Here is an 18,814-nt window from a genome sequence, read left to right as displayed (position 1 = left end):
TTTCAGTCAAAATATCAGCAGACTGGCTATAGGAGGGAAAGAGAACCAGGATATTTTTAGTCTCAATTATACCCTGAATTCTGTTTTTTCTCTTTATTTTGAAAATTCCTGTACTTGTGACAAACAAGGATCTCGGTGTAGCACGGGAGCCTTGCTTCCTTGGCTGTGGTCAATTCAGTAAAGGAAAGGGTAGGTGTTACCACATTGTGCATGTGGGAGCGTGCACCTGTGCTATGCTGAAATGTGGTTATTCCCAATCAAAACCTACGAAGCATTGTTTGTCACATTAGACACAGGCCAGTTGTCACGCTTTTTTCTTTTATTGGCCTTTAAAAATATCTACAAAGTCATTATAAATAGACCTTCTTCCATTCAAGATGGCAACTTCATCCCACTGCTGAGGGATGTAATTTTCAATATGTGCACTTGAAATGCAGCCAAGTGGAAACCAAATGTCACTACCCGACTGGACGAGGACCAGACCCCCACTTTGCAAACAGACCCCATAATGTCACAGTGGGGGGCTGGGTCCAATTTCTTCCAGAGTCTGTGGGGTACCAGCTGGTGGGGCACAGCTGGGCCTTCCCCAGCCTTTTGAGGCTGTCACTCCTTGAAGGACGAGCCTCTTTGCAGCCTTTCTTAATTTTCTACATGTGGGCTTAATTTAAAGAATTTTTTATTCCGCTTCTGCTCATAAAAAGTAATCCCCTCCCGGTATGCAGGCTGCATTCTGCGCATGAAGCTATTTCACTGCACGGTGAAATAACCTTCCAGCTTTTGGTGGTGTCAGAAAGCCGACACCTCTTGTTTTTTTTCCCTCCTAGCCCCATCTATTGTTATTGACTTCACACTCCAGCTTTTGTGCTGAGTTCAGTATTTTATTTAGTAACTGATCCACACCAATTAAAGCATTGCCTAAATCCCCAGCTGTCCAAGGGCCTGATTCTTCAAACTCAAGTGTAGGTCCAACATATCAGCCTTCTTGCTCCAGATTAAAGGGGATTGTAGTCAAGGGACATTGCCAGGGTTGTTGTGGTGGTGCTACGCTTCACAAAGTAGATTTAGGACCATATTCCTGATGTGGGATCATGCAAATCCTGTGTGTTGGTTTTTTTTTTAATTCTGGAGAGGTACCTACTGACTTCTAACCTGTACCAATAGCAAAATCTATCAGTGGCATATTTGTGCTCCTCAGCTTTGATATTTTAATGGTTTGAGTCTGTTTTTATAACCCAGAGGCAGAACCATGTTTTCCTGCTAACTGTGTTCTCATCATATTTATCTTTGCCTACACTTTACCTAGCAGGAGAGGAAAACACCCTCGATGTTGCCCTTGCATTAGGACGCGGTAATACTAAATGAGCGAGGAGTGGTACGGAGGTGATGTGGTCACCCCGACTAGCGTTGCTTGCTCCCCTGAGTGCTTCCACTGGCCACAAAACACAGAAGAAAGAGACAACGGTGCCATGTGGGACCATGTGAAGCCCTGCATGCTCCCACTACACCATGCCTCACGAAGCTTGTAAAGCACTTTGCATGCTTTTTAACAGGCCACTAACGACAACTCTCTTGAGAAGTTCTAAAGTATTTTTTTCCATTTTATGCATGGCAGCATGCCATTAAAGCAAAATAAGGAGGTAGCGGCAATGTTGATGACTTGAAAAGAACATTCGTGTTTTCTCTTGCGCAGCACCAAAAGCACGCGCTTTTGTGGAGATGATAAGATGCTGGTAGACCCTTTGGTGCTGAAGAAGAAGCTCAATAGGATGGCAACAGAGCAAGGGGCCTTTGCTGTTCTCAGCAGCCTGCTGCTGTACGTCACCGAGCTCGCAGCTGGCGATCCGCAGCTCAGCAGCAAGAGGACAAAATGGGCAGAAGGTAAAGAAAACAAGGTGAGTTATAACCAGCCATGTCCAGGTCCAAACAGGGGCCAGCATCCCACCAGATTTCAGCTCTTGCGGTCCAGATTTCTAAACAACAATCGCGAGCCGTACACCAAGAAAAGAAGAGAAGTCGGCAAACTGGTCATTAAAGAGAAGCTGTGGGTGAGCAGGGCTGGTAACAGAGACAGGAAAGGAGATGGAAAAGCAGCAGAGGAGGATGCAGACAAAGCGCCCAGTGAGAGGGCCAGGTGGAGCAGCGCTGGTGGGAAAAACACAGTGAAGAGCATCCTGAAGAAATTTTTAGCTGCTGAAGAAAAAGAAGCCAAGGAGAAGTCTCCCAGCTGGAAAAAGAAGGGACCAGACAGCGGTTTGCCAAAAATAGTCAACAGGAGTTCGGTTCTGTCCAAACTGAAGGAGCAGTTTGAACAAAGCGCTCTCTGCTCAGCTGCAGACGTGAAAGCATCGCTCTTGCGCAAAGGTGAGAAAAAGACTAAAAACTTCCCGAGCAGAAAAACTATTCGTAAGCCAGAGGTCAGAGTGCTGCGCACGGCGGCAATGACAGCCACAGGTATAAACAGCCCAGAGACCCAATATTTAGTGTGCTCCACAGTCCCAGTGCCCAAACTCAGCATTGCTACCGAAATTAACCATCCTTGGAGCTGGTTGAAAAATAATGCAGCAAAGCAGCCTTTTGGTCATGACACACCACTAGAGGAAAAAAGGGTGTCTGACAGAGAGCCTGGTGAGAACAAGACACCAAGAAATGCAGCACAGGACAGGGAGGACAAAAAAGAGTTACCAGTGGCACCCAAGGCCATGTCTGATGCAAAGGATCATGCTGAGGCTAAAATAGATTCCACAAAGCAAGGACCCAACTTTAACCCTAATCCAGACAGCTCTTCTACTACCTGTCAAAACAAAGCTCTTGCAGACTGCATTCCTCCCTCGTCTGAACATAGTCTAGGCTGCAACAGGAACAACATGCCAGCTGGGCCTGATACACCTTCACTATTGGGGGTTACCAATGCTGTGCAACACGTTAAGGAAGATGTCCCACCTTCTAACTCACCTTACTCTAGCACAGCTGAAGGATCCCATGAACAAAGTCCTCAGGATACTAAAACAGGTGAGATTCCTGAAATAACTATGTACGTATACAGTTCAGAGGAAGCTGACACAGAGCTCACAGAGCCAGAAAAGGATCCTTTCTTTACAGGCCAAAAATTTTTTCCAGAGCAGAAAGCACTGGAAAACATTCTGCCATTTGAGTCTTCAGGAGTTCCAGCATCTTATGAAGTTGAGCCTCCAATGGAGGACCGACAGCTAATTGTCCTAACACCAGCTTCTGGCAAAAGGCCACCAATAGTCCAAAAAGAGGCACCAGGTTTAAGAGGCAGATGTTCTGAGGAAGCCAAAGATGGAGTGAAATATCACAGTGAAGACAAAGCATCCTCTACTTCTAGCAAAAATGATAGTGATATCCCAACTAAAAAGGAAGAGGAGAATAAACCACCCAACAGCCAAATGCAAAATGAATCCAAAACCAAGCAGCTACAGCCTCCTCAAACGCCCAGCCCACAAAATAACTTTGTTAATTCCAGTGCTGACATACCAAATCCAGATGTAAATCAGACCAAACCCACGCTATCCTCAAATGAGAACAAGGAGCAGAAACCTGGTACCGCAGAAGAGCACATGTCTTCTGATTTGGACAAGACACAAACCCCCTTGCCAGGTGACCTTGTGAAGCACAGCTTCTACTTCACAGAAGAAGATTTTGGGAAGGAGAAATTATCTTCATCAAATGAAAGGATGAATCATGCAAACAATCGAGCGCTGGGCAAGAGTACCTTGACTGACCTGGAGACCTGTCACAGTCAATCTAAATCTTTCCTTGAGCGTGAAGAGGCCACTGCAGATGACATGCCATGGCCTGACTCTGAGGTATGCCAGTCACCATCATCAAACCCTTTACCAACACCAATGAGTGGGATTGCAGGACAAAGAATCCATCACACCCTTGGAAATCCCCCAGCCCTTCCACCTATTGATCTGGTGAGACAGGGAGCTGGTGGTGTGGAAGATGAGCATGCCAGCCATGGATGTGAGAAGCACCCACTACCTTCTTCAGATGAGCTGACAAACTGTGGAAATGATACTACAGTGGAGAAGAAAACTGCATGTGATTTCAAGAACCAAGTGCCATCCCCAAATCATGCAACTGAAAATGAAAACTCAACAGCTGAAGAGACAAACGCATATCAGAGCACTGAGAATTGTCTTTTGCTTTCAACCAAGAAGCCAGGAAAATATGAAAATAAAACCACGCTAACAAGAAAGCCCCTACTACCCTTGGAGAAGAATCGAACACCAACTTCAGATGATACCATGAAGGAAGGAAGTGACATGCCAGAAGAGAACCTATTTCCTTCCTCAACTGAATTGGACTCAGACCAAAAGAAGCATGCAAAAGGTAGTAATAAATTCTCCAAACATAAAAAGGATAAGCTCTTGTCATCAGATGATGACATGAAGCATGAGAATGATAAGAGGGATACAGAGGAGAGAGAAGAGAGAAATATCTTGCATAAATCTGAGGAGGAACACGTATCCACACCAAGTGATACGATGGATCATGATAATAACTCTTCAAACGAGGATAATGCTCATAGACCTCAGACATCCCAGTTTCCTTCATCAGAGCATGATACCAACTTTCAAGGAGTGAAAAATACTGGGCAGAGTTTAAAATGTCTAACACCTTCAAGAGATTTTGTGAGGCACAAACATGAGCTGACAGTAGATGAAAACACCTGCTGCAATAATGGGAAACACAACCTATCCTCATCAAATGAACCAATGAAACATGCAAACGGCAGTGCAGAGGAAAGAAACATCAAGTCAAACTTCAAGAATTATTCAATGACAACAAGGAATACATCAAGGCAGGACAATAAGACCAATGATGAGGAAAATACCCCTCCTAACTTGAAAAAAGAACCCGTGCAGCATAAAAAGGTTGGTGAAGGAGAAAGTAATACTTCATGTGATCCTAAAAATGAAATACCATCACGAAATCCATTGATAAAGCAAGACAAGAAATCGTCCCCTCTAGAGACACAGAAGCAGATGTCACCAGGTGACTTTGTAAAGCCTGAAACTAAGTCAGCTGAAAAAAAGACTAAACACACCTCTGAGAAGTTCCAGTCACCTTCAAACAAAGTGCTGAAGCCTCAAGAAAGAAGCTCTTCAGGAGAGAGGAAGCAAAAGACATCAGCAGCAGAGGACACCAGGTCACCTGAAACAAAGGCTCTAAAAGAGGATATTGAGCACCAGCGTTCTGGGAAGTACCAGCTTCCTCCTTCAACAGAATCAGCAAAGCATGAGGAAAACACTCCAGGAGGAGACCAGCAGCAAACGAGATGTGAAGATTTTATGATGACTGATATGAATGCTGCAAAAAAGAAGAGCAAATTTCCAAGTTCCAGGAAGTACCGATCAATATCATCAGAAATATTGGTTAAGCCTCAAGAAATAAATACTCCAGAACAAAAGCAACAAACACCACCTTCTACAGGTTTTAAGAAGCCTGGTACTAACGCTGTAAAAGAAAAAAATGGAGATCCAAACTCTGAGAAGTCACCCTCCTCAAAGAAAGTGCTCAAGTCCCAAGAGAAAAATACTTCAGTGGACAGAAAGCAAAGGACACCAGCAGCAGAGGACATCAGGTCAACTGAAGCAAAGACTGTAAAGGAGGACGAAGAACACCAGGGTTCTGGAAACCATCAGTTTGGATCTGGAAACCATCAGTTACCTCCTTCAAGTAAATCATCAAAGCCTGAGAAAAATACTCCAGAGGGAGAAAACCAACAGACTGTATCTGAAAGTTTTACAAAGCCTGATGCAAGTGCTGTAAAAGATAAAAGCAAAGACCCAGGTTCTGGGATGTGCCAGTCCCCATCTCCGAATTCACTGGTGAAGCCTCAAGAAAAGAATGCCACAGCCAAAAAGAAGCAATCGCCGCCACCACCTGATGAAAAAACAATGTATAAAACTGGTAATCCAGAAGTGAAGAGTCGACCTGAGAGAAGAGAGAAATACCAACTACGCTCTTCAACTCAATCAGAGAAACACAGCAGTGATGGCTCAGGAAAGGAAGGCCCTGTGGGCAACCTCAAGAACTATCAAACTCCATTGCCAAGTGATGGCATAAATTGTAATACTGTCCCAAAAGAGTCCAGTTTGTCTCATACAGAGAAGTCCCCCAAATCATCCTCAGTTCATGTTGCATCAAAAGATGAGGAAAATCCTGCTGGAAATAGAAAAAGACAGCCTGGATTTAAGAAGTACCAAGCACTCTCATCAAAGAATTTGGTGAGGCATGAGAAAGATGTTGGTGAAAGGGAGGGGAGCTGGCAGGCAGCTGGCAAAACAAATGAGAGAAAAGCAGAACTGGAGGACTGCTCTAAAGCAGCGCCATTCTCAAAATACACAGTGGAAAGCTACAGTGAAAGACCCTTAGATTCATCTTTCAAACCATTGATCATTAGAGTAACTGACACATTTAAACATCACAGCTAAAAAATACAGCTACAGCTTAGGCAAGAACTTACAACTGATCATGCCACCGCTTCCCTCGATCTTTCTTTTTTCCTTTACTCTCCAGGGCATTATATTATCATTTTTTAATCACGAGGACATTGATGTGCATCTATCTGAGCTGGGCTTTTTTTCTTTCTTAACCATTAGCCTGAAGACATGAATTAAATTAATCACCGCAAGTGAATTAGCTAATCACTGAATTAATCATTGGTTTATAAATTAAATATGAGAAGGGCTTTGAGATCAGCGTGAATTCAGCCCCACTCCAGACTCTCCTTGCTAACTAATGGGGTTTGTTTGTAACAAAGACCACTGTTCAGGGTGAACTTTATTTGTATTTACTTATTCTAATGAAACTCCACTAGTACTTTTTCCAGGAATGGTGGTAGGCAGTGACAGCTTTAATTATGTCAAAAAGCGCCTGTTTTAAGTTCTGCCTTTTCACAGATTAATGGGAACTGTTGATCTATTGCTGCACTGAGTGACGCCATTGGTAGAAGTAGTGAGGGAAGGAGGGGAATGCTTCATTTATCTGCAGAAAAGTCCTCAAAGAACATTGATGCTACAAGAGGATTTACCACGAATGCAAATGCTCAGCCTCATTAATATTAATATTGGAAAAATAATGATTTAACGTCCTCTGAAGCTATTTGCACTTTGGCCATACACCGTATGAGTTATTGTTGTAAAGATACACCATTTCAAGGGATTCTTAATTACTGCAGATGAACATGCAACAAGTGTAAGACCTCAGAAAAGCTCGACACTGAAGGGCCCTGAGGACCTCTCCTGAGGACAATGTAAGCCAGAAAGACTCAAGAATTTGCCAGGGCAATTCAGTTCTTCCTGGGACATCTGTCCCACTCCGAATCCCAAGGCACACAGACATGAGGCAGGTGCCGCAGATCACATTAAAAGTCTTAGGAAGTGTTTATTTTACAACACAATGTGAAACGGAGCAGTAAGAAGCAGCCAGTGTCACTGGATCCTGCTAAGGGGATAGGATTTTTTGTGTTTACAGTAATAGCGACTTCTGCACAAAGTCTGCACATGACAAACATTGTTTTGGAGAAGTGAGGGCAGGGTTGCTGCCATGGGTGTCATAGCAAAGCGGTGACGGACAGAGAAATCTTACAGCACCACTCTCCCATATGCCAGTTTAGCTCAGCGTTGTAACCACACATCCAGGTTAAAACTTACTGTGGAGGAACCCCAAAGGCACATCCTAAGGACCCACCTTCACAAAGTTGCAGAGCTACGCAGAAAGAGAGAGGGTTTACACAAGTGAGGTCCTGCTCCCCCATGGCAGTGACTTCCCCTCAATTTTTAAGACGCTCTCCGTGACTGCACTCCGTGCGGCCAAGGGCTGGCCGTTCCTCCAGCCCAGGCTGGCAGAGTGCCCTGACCCGCTGCCAGCAAGGCAATGAGGACAAGAGCAGGCTGGCAGCAAGCTGAGATCAAACCCGTTTACCAGCACAATGCACACGAGTCACATACGTGACAACTGGGCTGGCCTGGCCGGGGACACTGCCGGGAGGAAGAGGGGTCATGAACATCGTGTCCCCTGATGGCTGAAGAAGTTTAGACTTTCTTACCCTTCATAACATGCCAAGAATGAGGCTTTCTGGCATCCAGAGGCTCACAAAATGGAAATCAAGTATGTACATCGCACCAGTCCTCAAAACACAGGGTAAACGGAATTTATTGGTGGTACAAGACCACCCTTGTGTGCAGGGGTGTGTTTCACCCACTGCTTTTATGAGCTGGCAACCATAAAGGCCACTTTGTACTAAACCTAAATGTTAATTTACTTTTTATTGTCCATGATTTCATTTCCCATTTGAGAAAAGCCCTTACAACATAAAGCTTTTGCACCAGACTTGAATAGCAAATTCTGTATTAGCTGGCTTCTCCTTCTCCTGCCACCACAGGAGAAGCCGTTTTAATTATTGTTTTTCCAATCTTTTAAAAGAAATTTTAAGGGTTGTTTTTTTTTGTTTGGGGGTTTTTTTTCCTTATTCACATCTGGAAAGATCACTACCCTGTCACAAATTAAAGGACTTCTGTCTGCCAGATATTAAGCAGGTACCTCCCCAGGAGAGCTAGTCAAGTGTGTACCGGGCGTCCTTCAACTCTTTCAATTTACACCCGCAATATCTGTTTTTCTCAGTAGAGGTAGAGCAGTAGGAGACTCAGGCACAGCACCCTGTCTTCAGGACAAGTCAGGCAGAGTCATCTTGTGGGGTTTAATTTTTAGGTTAGTGCATGCCTTAATCTCTGCTGGTAAGACATAAATCATCCAGCCAAGTCAATTGATCATTCCTCCCTGAAGTGCACTTAAAACATGGCAAAGCTTTGCACTAAATGCATCCTTAAGGCTGATGCCTCACATAAGCAAGTCACGGAGATTCCCTTCAGGAGTTAGCACAAGTAATCCTCCAGGAAAGGAGAGGGTGAGGCCTTACTAATTCCAGTGGCGATGGCTGGAAGAGGAGTAGAAGGCCGGTGTGACTTGCCCAACAGCCCAAAACAAGCCGCTCCAGATCACGTTGGCAGAAAATTTAGCACTGTTGATAAGGAAAGAAATGCCAGAAATGAGTATTTCAGAAAAAGCAAGAGTTCAAGGAGGGGTACACAGGTCTACATCAGCTGTGCCAGAAAGCGTGCAAACGGCCAGGCTCGAGCGCTGGTGGGAGATACACAAACCGAAAAGTTTCATTTCAGTTTTGGGGCCAGTTTTGTTTAATATCTTTATCAATGATCTGGATGAGGGGATTGAGTGCACCCTCAGTAAGTTTGCAGAGGACACCAAACTAGGTGGGAGTGTTGATCTACTTGAGGATAGGAAGGCTCTACAGAGGGACCTGGACAGGCTGGATCAATGGGCCAAGGCCAACTGTATGAGGTTTAATAAGGCCAAGTGCCGGGTCCTGCATTTCAGTCACAACAACCCCAGGGAACGCTACAGGCTTGGGGAAGAGTGGCTGGAAAGCTGCCCAGCAGCAAAGGACCTGGGGGTGCTGGTGGAGGGCCAGCTTAACAGGAGCCAGCAGTGTGCCCAGGTGGCCAAGAAGGCCAACAGCATTCTGGCTTGTATCAGGAATAGCGTGGCCAGCAGGAGCAGGGGAGTGATGGTGCCTCTGTACTCGGCACTGGGGAGGCCTCACCTCGAGTACTGTGCTCAGTTCTGGGCCCCTCTGTACAAGAGGGACATTGAAGTGCTGGAGTGCGTCCAGAGGAGAGCTACCAGGCTGGTGAGGGGTCTGGAGACCAGGTCATATGAGGAGAGGCTGAGGGAGCTGGGCATGTTTAGCTTGGAGAAGAGGAGGCTGAGGGGAGGCCTCATTGCCCTCTACAACTCCCTGAAAGGAGGCTGGAGAGAGGTGGGTGTTGGCCTCTTCTCCCAGGTGAATAATGACAGGACCAGAGGAAATGGTCTGAAGTTGCGGCAGGGGAGGTTTAGATTAGATATTAGGAAGAATTACTTTACTGAAAGAGTGGTCAGGCACTGGAACAGCCTGCCCAGGGAGGTGGTTGAGTCACCATCCCTACAGGTATTTACAAAACGTGTAGATTTGGCACTTCAGGGCATGCTCTAGTGGCAGGGATTGTAGCGGTTTTTTTGTATGTGTATGGTTGGACTCGATGATCTCAAAGGTCCTTTCCAACCATGAAGATTCTATGATTCTATGATTCCCAGTCTCCATGAGTCCTTCCTGGCCTCCTTCACCCCAGGAGGAGAGGCCCTGTGCCTCTCTTCTCCTTTAAGCACATTTCCCACCCCGCCACAGGAGAGGCAACGATGGGAGCCCTCACAGGCTGTGATTTCACTTTGTCTGACCTAATAACAGATATTTTTGATGCTCCTGCCAGCACATCTCTTGGCTTTTGTAGTTTTGCACGACAGGTGTAATTCTGAACAGTTCTGTTCCTCCACCATACTACTGCCCTCTGCTTTACTAAAAAGCATCTTTCAAGACAAACATCTCTCAAGGTCACTGAAGTCATTAGGTCCTTGGCCCGCGATAAAAGTAGCAGCAATTTTTTTTTTGCTAGTTTTAAAGCCCTGGAATCTCCATGAATCTCCATACCTTAAAGCTCTGGTACAGCTATAGATACAGACAATCAAAACCAGGCCAGGCACATAGAAAATGAAGAAAAAACAAAGCCCAGGTATAAAAGGTTTTTCAAGGTTACCTCTCTGTGGTGACATAGTTTAAAATCTCTGATTCTTATGGAATTAGCCTCTCAGAGAGAGAGATTTTTTTAAGGGGACTGCGCAAAATGAATGACAATGTCTTTTCCCCAGGCGTAGCCCATTGCTTTGGATTCTTCAAAGTGTAGCTTTCCAGGAGTTTTTGAAAGCCTGAATAAAGGAGGCATTTAAGGTTTTAAGACTCCGAGCTGGAACCTGGGGCACCTGAAGGGGCCCAGCTGACGAGGCAGCTCTGAGGGGGGGTTTGGTGGTAAGTGGTGGGTAGAGGTTGGGGCAAGCAGAGAAGCCAGGCAGGCTCCCAGTAGCAGCCATCAGTAAAGTCTTTCAGATTTTTTATGTCCTCTCTAATTAGGCCATAGTAAAGTCTCCCCTAGCATGTCTCATCGGCAGGACACCTCTCAGACGGGCTTAGTAACACGTGATTCACAAAAGGATTGGTTTGGGGTGGTCTGGATAACCAAGCATGGCCCTGAACAAACTGCACAGCAATGCGGTAGTACAGTTCCTTTCCCACAGTTGAAGATGTGGCTGTCATCTCCAGCAGCCCCATCCATCCTCCCCCATTTCTGACTGAAGGACAAACCTCTGCCTTTGGTCCCCAAACTCAGCATCAGGTCAACTGCCCTCTGGATATGCCTCGCTCTCCCTCCATCTCCTGCAGCAACGCAGCCCTCGACTGAGGCGCCTGAAGCTTAGTGGGACAAACCCAGTCCTCACGGTCCCAGCTTTGAGAAGAGACTGCCACTTTCTCCAAAAGTTTCATAAAGGGAATGCAATGCCCCTATTTCTGGGGCTTCAGGCACTGAGAGAGCTCAGCGGGATTAGGGGGAAGGGCTGAGAGCTCCCTCTCCCTCCCCAGCTCAGAAAGGGCTGCAAAACTGTGCTGGATCAACCTTGTCTCCATGAAACTGTAACAAAGCGCTCATGCTTGCTGATATTTTTTTTTTATTTAATTGAAAGAGGGCACGTAAAGCATAGCTACTGTCAGCAAAAAGAGCCCAAGCCCTGAGAAGGTTTAGCCAGTGGAAGAACTCAGGCCAGTGATGCACCACGAGACATGACCGGTGCACATCAAAATCAGGAAATATGTCACTACTTTTCTCCAGACCTCAAAACCGGGAAGAGACAGCTGTCCCAGTAGTGCTGTCTGATTCCAAATTGCTCAAATGGAACAAAAAATAATTAATGAATGCACACTTCTGGCTCTGAACTGTGAACTAACATTAATTTATCAGCATCTTCTAGAGCTGTGTCTTAGACAACCTTTACCACATCAACATGACAAAAAAGATAGAGACCAAGACTTGAAGTTATATGATTTGTCTCAGATTTTCCCTTCGTATTTTTTTGGATGTCAGTGGAGCTGGTAATAGAAGTAAGCATTAAAGAGAATAGAAGAGACCGCAGATTAAAATGCATCTTTCTCCCCCCATTTTATCTTTTTCATTTCCAGCTGCAACCAGCAGATCCCAGCACAGGGGGATTATTCATCTGTTGGGTAAAGCATCCCTCCCAGCTCCCGCAGATGAAATCTCTGGGCTGCTGACAGGGGAAACGCTCCACCTAACGGCGGAATTTGTAAAGCAGGTTACAAGCAAGCAGTGACGAAGGCAGAGTAGAAGTCGAAATAGTGGTGGGAATGGTAAAGAAATTTCGGGAACCGTTTCTTCTCTTATTCCTGTGCCCGTAAGGACTGGACACCATCCAAAAGGAGCTTGTCAGTGTGACCAGAGTACCCTTACAAGTAAGGGTCCTTATGGATTTGGGGGTGGGGGGTTGCTCTGGAACACTGAAGGAAATCTCTATTACCTGTTGCCTGAGAAAGAAGCGCAGGGGTATTATCAGCTGTCAGCAGAAACAATTTTCTGCTTCACTCACTATGTGGTTTCCAAAATGCATCATGTTCTCTAAGCTTTATTTCTCTTCATTTCCACGAGCATCTCTTTTTATAGAAGGAAGCATTTTTCACTCCTTGATGAGAACTTCCAACACAGGAAAAAAAGTCTTGCTGGGCGTCTGCTTTCCTGCCAAGACTTTTTGTACCCTGCATAGCCAAAGAATCAGCAGGTCAGTATTTTACCTCTTACAACCTGAAGGACCTGAAACAGGTTTGGGAATTGCTACACACCTCCTGTTACTGTCCTTACTTTGTCCTTAACGTGCTTTCAGTTGCTTGTACTCTACCAAGCTACAGGTGCAACAGCTTTGTAAAGTGGTGGGATTTTCACTCGGCAAGCGAGCGCTACAGCAGGCTTTCAACGATGCTTGTCATGCAACAGCAGAAACGTACTGCCAGAGGGGAAACTTCCAGAGAAAATAAAGCCATAGAAATCTATAATGCACTGAACTGGTTGTCCTCAAAAAGCCACCGAATAGCTGTTAGGGCCTATATTTTTAGTAAAATGGCTACTGACTCTAAATATCCAATGTGGGACACTTTATCAAAGAATCTGTTTTTTTGGGGAAGTGCTCTCAGAAAATCAAGCTTCTTTCATAAGATGCCTCATGTTAGGCAACCAAAACCCCTTCTAAAAAAAATGACGTATTTCTGAAATACAGGAGAGTGTCACAGCCACCTGCTTGCCTCTGCATCTACAAAAGAAAAAAAAGGCTGTGAACAAAAGAATTGGCGTGCAGGGACCGGCCAGCTCACCGCAGCCCTGTGGGCGAATTCAGCCAGGGCAGATTCCTTTCACCGCAAGGAATTACAACCGCTTTTTGCAGACCACACACCTTTTTGGCCTGCACCACAGCAGTTGCCAAGCCAGTCACTCTGGCCCCTGCAGGGAGGTGAGAGAGATTTTATATGGTTGAGATGCAGCCTAAAAAGAAGGCAATTCCTCCCCATCACTGTGCTCCACAAGGAGTACTGTGTCCAGTTCTGGGCCCCCCAGTTCAAGAAGGACAGGGAACTGCTGGAGAGAGTCCAGCGCAGGGCTACAAAGATGATCAAGGGAATGGAGCACCTCTCTTATGAGGAAAGGCTGAGGGACCTAGGTCTGTTTAGCCTGGAGAAGAGAAGACTGAGAGGGGATCATCACATCAATGCTTATAAATATCTAAAGGGTGGGTGTCAAGAGGATGGGGCCAGGCTCTTCTCAGTGGTGCCCAGTGACAGGACAAGGGGCAACGGACACAAGATGGAACATAGGAAGTTCCATCTCAACATGAGGAGGAACTTCTTTCCTTTGAGGGTGGCAGAGCACTGGAACAGGCTGCCCAGAGAGGTGGTGGAATCTCCTTCTGTGGAGATATTCAAAACCCACCTGGACGCGTTCCTGTCCAGCCTGTTCTAGGTGAACCTGCCTTGGCAGTGGGGTTGGACTAGATGATCTCCAAAGGTCCCTTCCAACCTCTACAATTCTGTGATTCTGGAAGGAATCAAAGAAAGAAAGGACACTGCAGAGCCAGTCCGTCCTTACTAAGAAACAACCGTGTTTAATGGAGTTACACCATCAGAGTGAAATGCTTGTGTTCCTTGGTATTTGTATCAATACAATGGACAAAGGCAGCTCTGGATTGCTAGCCCCGGTTACTGAGATCTTTCATTCTTCTGAAGAACGGGAACAGTGTGGGCAGCTGTGATCCAAGCGTCCAAACAAGGTCCCACCAAATGTATCTCAGCTCTCCCTATCTCCAGCCTCCGGGAAACTTATCACAGAAGAACAGAAATCCCCAAAAGACATCTTCTTTATTAACTCATTTAAATTACACCCATCATGTAACAAGAAAGTCTGTACCATTGTCATACCACACAGATTTCTTAATAAAACTGTTTTCCTTCTTAGATGGGTTACTTATTTGTACCACTGAGTCTTACTTGCGTGTTGAGAAGATGAAAATAATAAAAGCATACAAAATAATGATCGTGTAATCGTTCTGTCATTATCAAGGAAGGAGCATGAGAAACAAAGACAAACAGCGCCTGTAAGCATCTCATCAGTATGCAAACTGTTTTCCTTATGCCCAAGAGAGCTGACACATGCTGAGTTTCACGGGACAGCTGGGAATAGGTAGAAAATGCAGAGCATTAATTATGCAAATGCCGTGGCTTTGAAAAGAGCACGACAAGCTGCATTTTCTGCAGCTTACTCCTGGCTGCCGTGTCCCCACCGGCTCCTCAAACCCAGGCAAAGAGGGGGGCTGCATGCCAGGGAGGTCACTCCAGCCACCAAAATAGGAGCAGTGACGGGCTAAGGAGCAGGTTATTGGGACAACCTCCTCCTCCCACACTGCCTGCAGAGTGGGGTTGGCCAGCCAGGGCTGCGTGACCTGACATGACTTCCTATCTTGCTTTTGCTTGATGATGGGAGTGATTAAATGCACACCTGAAACAAACCTGGTGCTGTGGCAGGGCTGGATCAGGTTTGGCTATCTGTGATTCAAGGCTGGCAGGAGAACCCAATATCCTGGTGACCACATTAGTGCTTTAGAGCTGCAGAAAGGCCTCAGGCAGCTACTCCTTCAGATATAACCTTTAAGCAAAACAGCATTGCTGTTGAGATTGCTGAATGCTGTCCCTTCCAGAACATGAAACTTGGGTAAAACTGAACCTTGGAAAACATGGAAATACGGTTACATACAGGGAGGTTCTGGGTGACCTGCAAGCGCTCCAGCCCTGCCTGCTGCTCGGCTAGAGCAGTCGGGCAAATGTGGGGCTAGCCTGTGAGGAGCAAACGCTGGGGAGAACCCTGGCCCTTGCCTGAGCTGGGCCTTGCCTTTGCTCCTGCAAATCCTGGTGACGGGAAGAGAGAGATCTTGCTGAGGGTTCACCCTGCCCCATCTGAAGATGTTTTGGAGGACCCAAGTTCAGCTCCGCTCCTCCCCATCACAAACTGTGCAATTGTTAGCACGTCATCTCTCCGTGCATCCCCCCCTTGCAAAACAGAGGACAGGCAGTGGGGAGCTCGGGTGCCAGCCATGGCCAGGGTACGGCAAGCAGCCAGCTGAACCCAGCAGCACAGGGAAAACAGGACAGGGCCTGCCCACCCATGTTCACCATTGTCTTGTCCGCCTTCTTCCAAAATCACCACTGCTGATCCTCACCTCCTCTTCGGCTTTTTCGGTGTTAATCCTCCAGGGGACGTGTGTAGGTGAGATGGCCATTGAGCGGGAGGAGCGTGGTGGAGAGTTGGGCAGAGCATGCAGGTTATCAGAGTGATCCCATGCACAGGCAACACTTTTTCAGCTCTATATTTAGTCAAGTTGTAACTCCCCTGTCATGACTCAAACTGATGCTAGCAGTTGCTTGGGGACTTCTGATGTTCCTCCGGCGTTTCTCTTCACAGGCTTGTAAAACCCATGTTTGAAAAAGGCACAAAGGGTGAGTGTAAAGGGTGTGGGAGCACAATTCCCAGTGGGAGCAAGTATGAAGCTGAATGTCACTAAGAATTAGAAGAAACAGACTTGTACAAGTACCACATCACTTAAGCGCAAGCTGTTCCTACGAAAATACAATGAAAATACAGGTAAGTCTTGATTTCCCTCCCCTCCTCCACAGTACAGTAACTCTTTCTGATATCAAAAGAATCAGCTTTCTCTATGCCTTGCTTCTCCATTTGTGTAGTGGGAATGAACAATTTTTCCCCTCGCCTTGGTGCATGTCTTCGTACACATGATATGTGAGCTCTTTGGGCCATGAAAGTCTGCAACAAGTATATGTATGTGGATGTACCACCTATCTGAGCACACCAAGAGTTCACCTGAATTTACCAGGCAATGTGAAAACTCAGACTGAGATTAAATTTGTCATTTTCTGTTAACTTCAGTCTCTCGTTTTCAGAGTTGACTTGGAAGCCACAGAAATGTGGCAAGCTCTGGTGCCCCCTTTCAAACAAGCTAATACTGATGCTTAGTTTTGTATTTAAAAATTGGATCACCAACTTTTTAAAATATCTTTATAAAATAAGTGGCCACTGCTCTGCAATGTACACCACTAGCACCCAACTCTAGGCAAACAGAAACGCAAAATTAGGTCTTTCTTTATGCTTTCTCCTTTAGAAACCCAGGTTTAAATGAAAAATCAGCTGTTTGCAAATCTTGGGGGCTAAACTACGAGAAGTTTCCAATTCCTAGGGGCTGAAGAACAGTTCACCTTCACTTCTGAAGGCCGTGAGGTCGCAACAGCTTTCGTCAAGATCATTAAAATTCCTCTTTGAGTGCTCTGCGACTGATGAATGATTCTAAAAACACATTGCATCAATCAGCAGTGACAGGACCCCAAAGCTTTAACCGGTTCACTGGGCAGCCTCTCACCTGGTGGCTGCCCTCCTTGTAACCCTACGGCAGCAGAGCAGCTCCCTCCACAGCAGAAGATCCAGGTGGGACAAAAGCACCACCAAACCTCTGAGAAGAACCGGAGGAGGCCATGGCAGATAGGCTTGGGTCTCACCCACAGTTGCTAGGACCAATGGGGCCAAATGTGCAGTGAATTACGGGCAGGAGGCATAGCAGTAACAAGGTGCTGCTGTTTCTCATTAGCGTGGTGCACGATGGTATTTAGGACACAGTTTACAGGCCTGGGAAGGGTAGGGCTGCAGATTCTCTTGTTCCTCTGTAGTGCTTATAAACCCTTCTGTTGCTGGAGAAGCTGGAGTGTGTTTTCCTTTTGGCAGCTTTGAGACAGTTTTTATTCAAAATGGGGTAAAACTGAGGTTGCCTCACCTTCCTCTTGATTCTTTTTTTTAAAGCGTTAAGTGGGTTTCATTATAAAAATGGAACATTTTCTTCTGGTTTTGACTTTTTACTGTTGATTGGAGGTAACTGTGATTCGTGAGCACTACAACAGCCAGCCACTGAAATAAGGTAATGTTTCCCTCTAAATGTTTCCCAATATTTCAAATAGCAAAATGCATTCCAATAATGTTCCTTCAGCCTGACAAAGAAAGCTCAAACTTCCTGAAACACTGTGTTTTGGTATCTTTCAAAAATAAAACATGTTTTTGTGGGGAAAAAAGAAAAAGTGCTTAAGAAACAGTCTGTTCCAATCAAAACCATGATTCACGGGGAAACCATTGCCGATTTCTAGTAGCAGAGGGAGGGTGTTAAGGCCTGGGCTGGGAAGCCAAAGTGGGCAGAAGCCCTGCAGCATGCTCTCTCCTTGCAGCTCAGATGCAGGCCAGGCTTGAGGAGACCGACAGCGAGGGCAGAAGCAACCTGCTGCAGAAGAACATCGTCCAGTGTTTTGTTTTGGTTTTTTTTTTAACATTTTTTTAAACAATCCACTGGGATAGGTTTAAGTTCCAGAGGCAGACACTCTAAACTTCTTTGGGATAACGTCGGAAGGGCAATTAGCTTTTGCTAATTGGTGCATAAAAGAAGAGGAAATCCTAAAACCACCGTAAACAAGGTGCCCCCGAGCTTGAGGGGTTGTTTTGTTCCGCGGCCCTTGTGAGTGGTCCTGCTGGCCTGCAGGTGGCGAGTTTGCCTTTTGGAGACGTGGCTGTTTGCTGAGAAGATGAGGAAAAGCCCTGCATCCTTAAGGAAATCTGAAAAAGAAATACCGTCTGAAGATGATAGCTAAGGGTTAACTCTTGACCCTCCCTAACGCCTCTCCCCTAATACTTAATTTCGTGTGCATGACCAGCTGTTTACTAGGTATGAGGATATTGCCCTGAAGATGGTAAGATCAGTACTTTGGCTGATCATTAAACATTATTTGCAAGGGAAATAGGGAACTTCACCACCCACTTCATCAGCAGGCACAGTACAAAATCATTAAGACTGTTCTTCCAGGAGGCAAAGTAAAGGTATATGATCATGCTGTAATTTTCTTGTCCCTGCCATGGTCTTTAGTAATACACAGACATGAATTAAGAGATACCCATATTGGCTGATTGACTCCAAAGGTCCCACAGCAAGGTCCAAGACTCAAGCAATGACTTGCAGCATTACTGATCTTTGTGCCACCATGAGCCAAATTCTCCAAGGAGGTCAAAAATTTTGAGTCTGGGCCCCACTGAATTACCACATACTTTCAGAAATATATGTTTTCCATGTCTGTTTTTCAAAATCCATATCTGTGTTTTAAACTCAGCCGGACTCCTTCACCAATTCATGAAAGCAAACATATGAATACTTCACAAAAGCAAAAATATTATATTAAAAAGAGTAC

The 18,814-nt window shown here is 45.7% G+C and overlaps 1 protein-coding gene across 1 annotated transcript; it reads left to right on the top strand.

Moving 5' to 3' along the window:
* The first annotated feature begins 14 nt into the window (after nucleotides 1-14).
* Nucleotides 15-9,577, top strand: LOC134517085 (uncharacterized). Its single transcript, XM_063338217.1, has 2 exons — nucleotides 15-189; nucleotides 1,691-9,577. The coding sequence occupies exon 2, from the start codon at nucleotides 1,725-1,727 to the stop codon at nucleotides 6,462-6,464; it is 4,740 nt and encodes a 1,579-aa protein (XP_063194287.1). The 5' UTR covers nucleotides 15-189; nucleotides 1,691-1,724; the 3' UTR covers nucleotides 6,465-9,577.
* Nucleotides 9,578-18,814: the final 9,237 nt, after the last annotated feature.

This window comes from Chroicocephalus ridibundus, chromosome 1 (genome assembly GCF_963924245.1).
Source record: "Chroicocephalus ridibundus chromosome 1, bChrRid1.1, whole genome shotgun sequence".
Taxonomy (NCBI): domain Eukaryota; kingdom Metazoa; phylum Chordata; class Aves; order Charadriiformes; family Laridae; genus Chroicocephalus; species Chroicocephalus ridibundus.
The sequence above is the reverse complement of the archived record's forward strand: the minus strand, read 5'-3'. Positions and strand labels throughout refer to the sequence as shown.

Excerpts from the sequence above, each read along its gene's own strand:
- LOC134517085 (XM_063338217.1), top strand. The coding sequence starts at position 1,725 with ATGCTGGTAGACCCTTTGGTGCTGAAGAAGAAGCTCAATAGGATGGCA.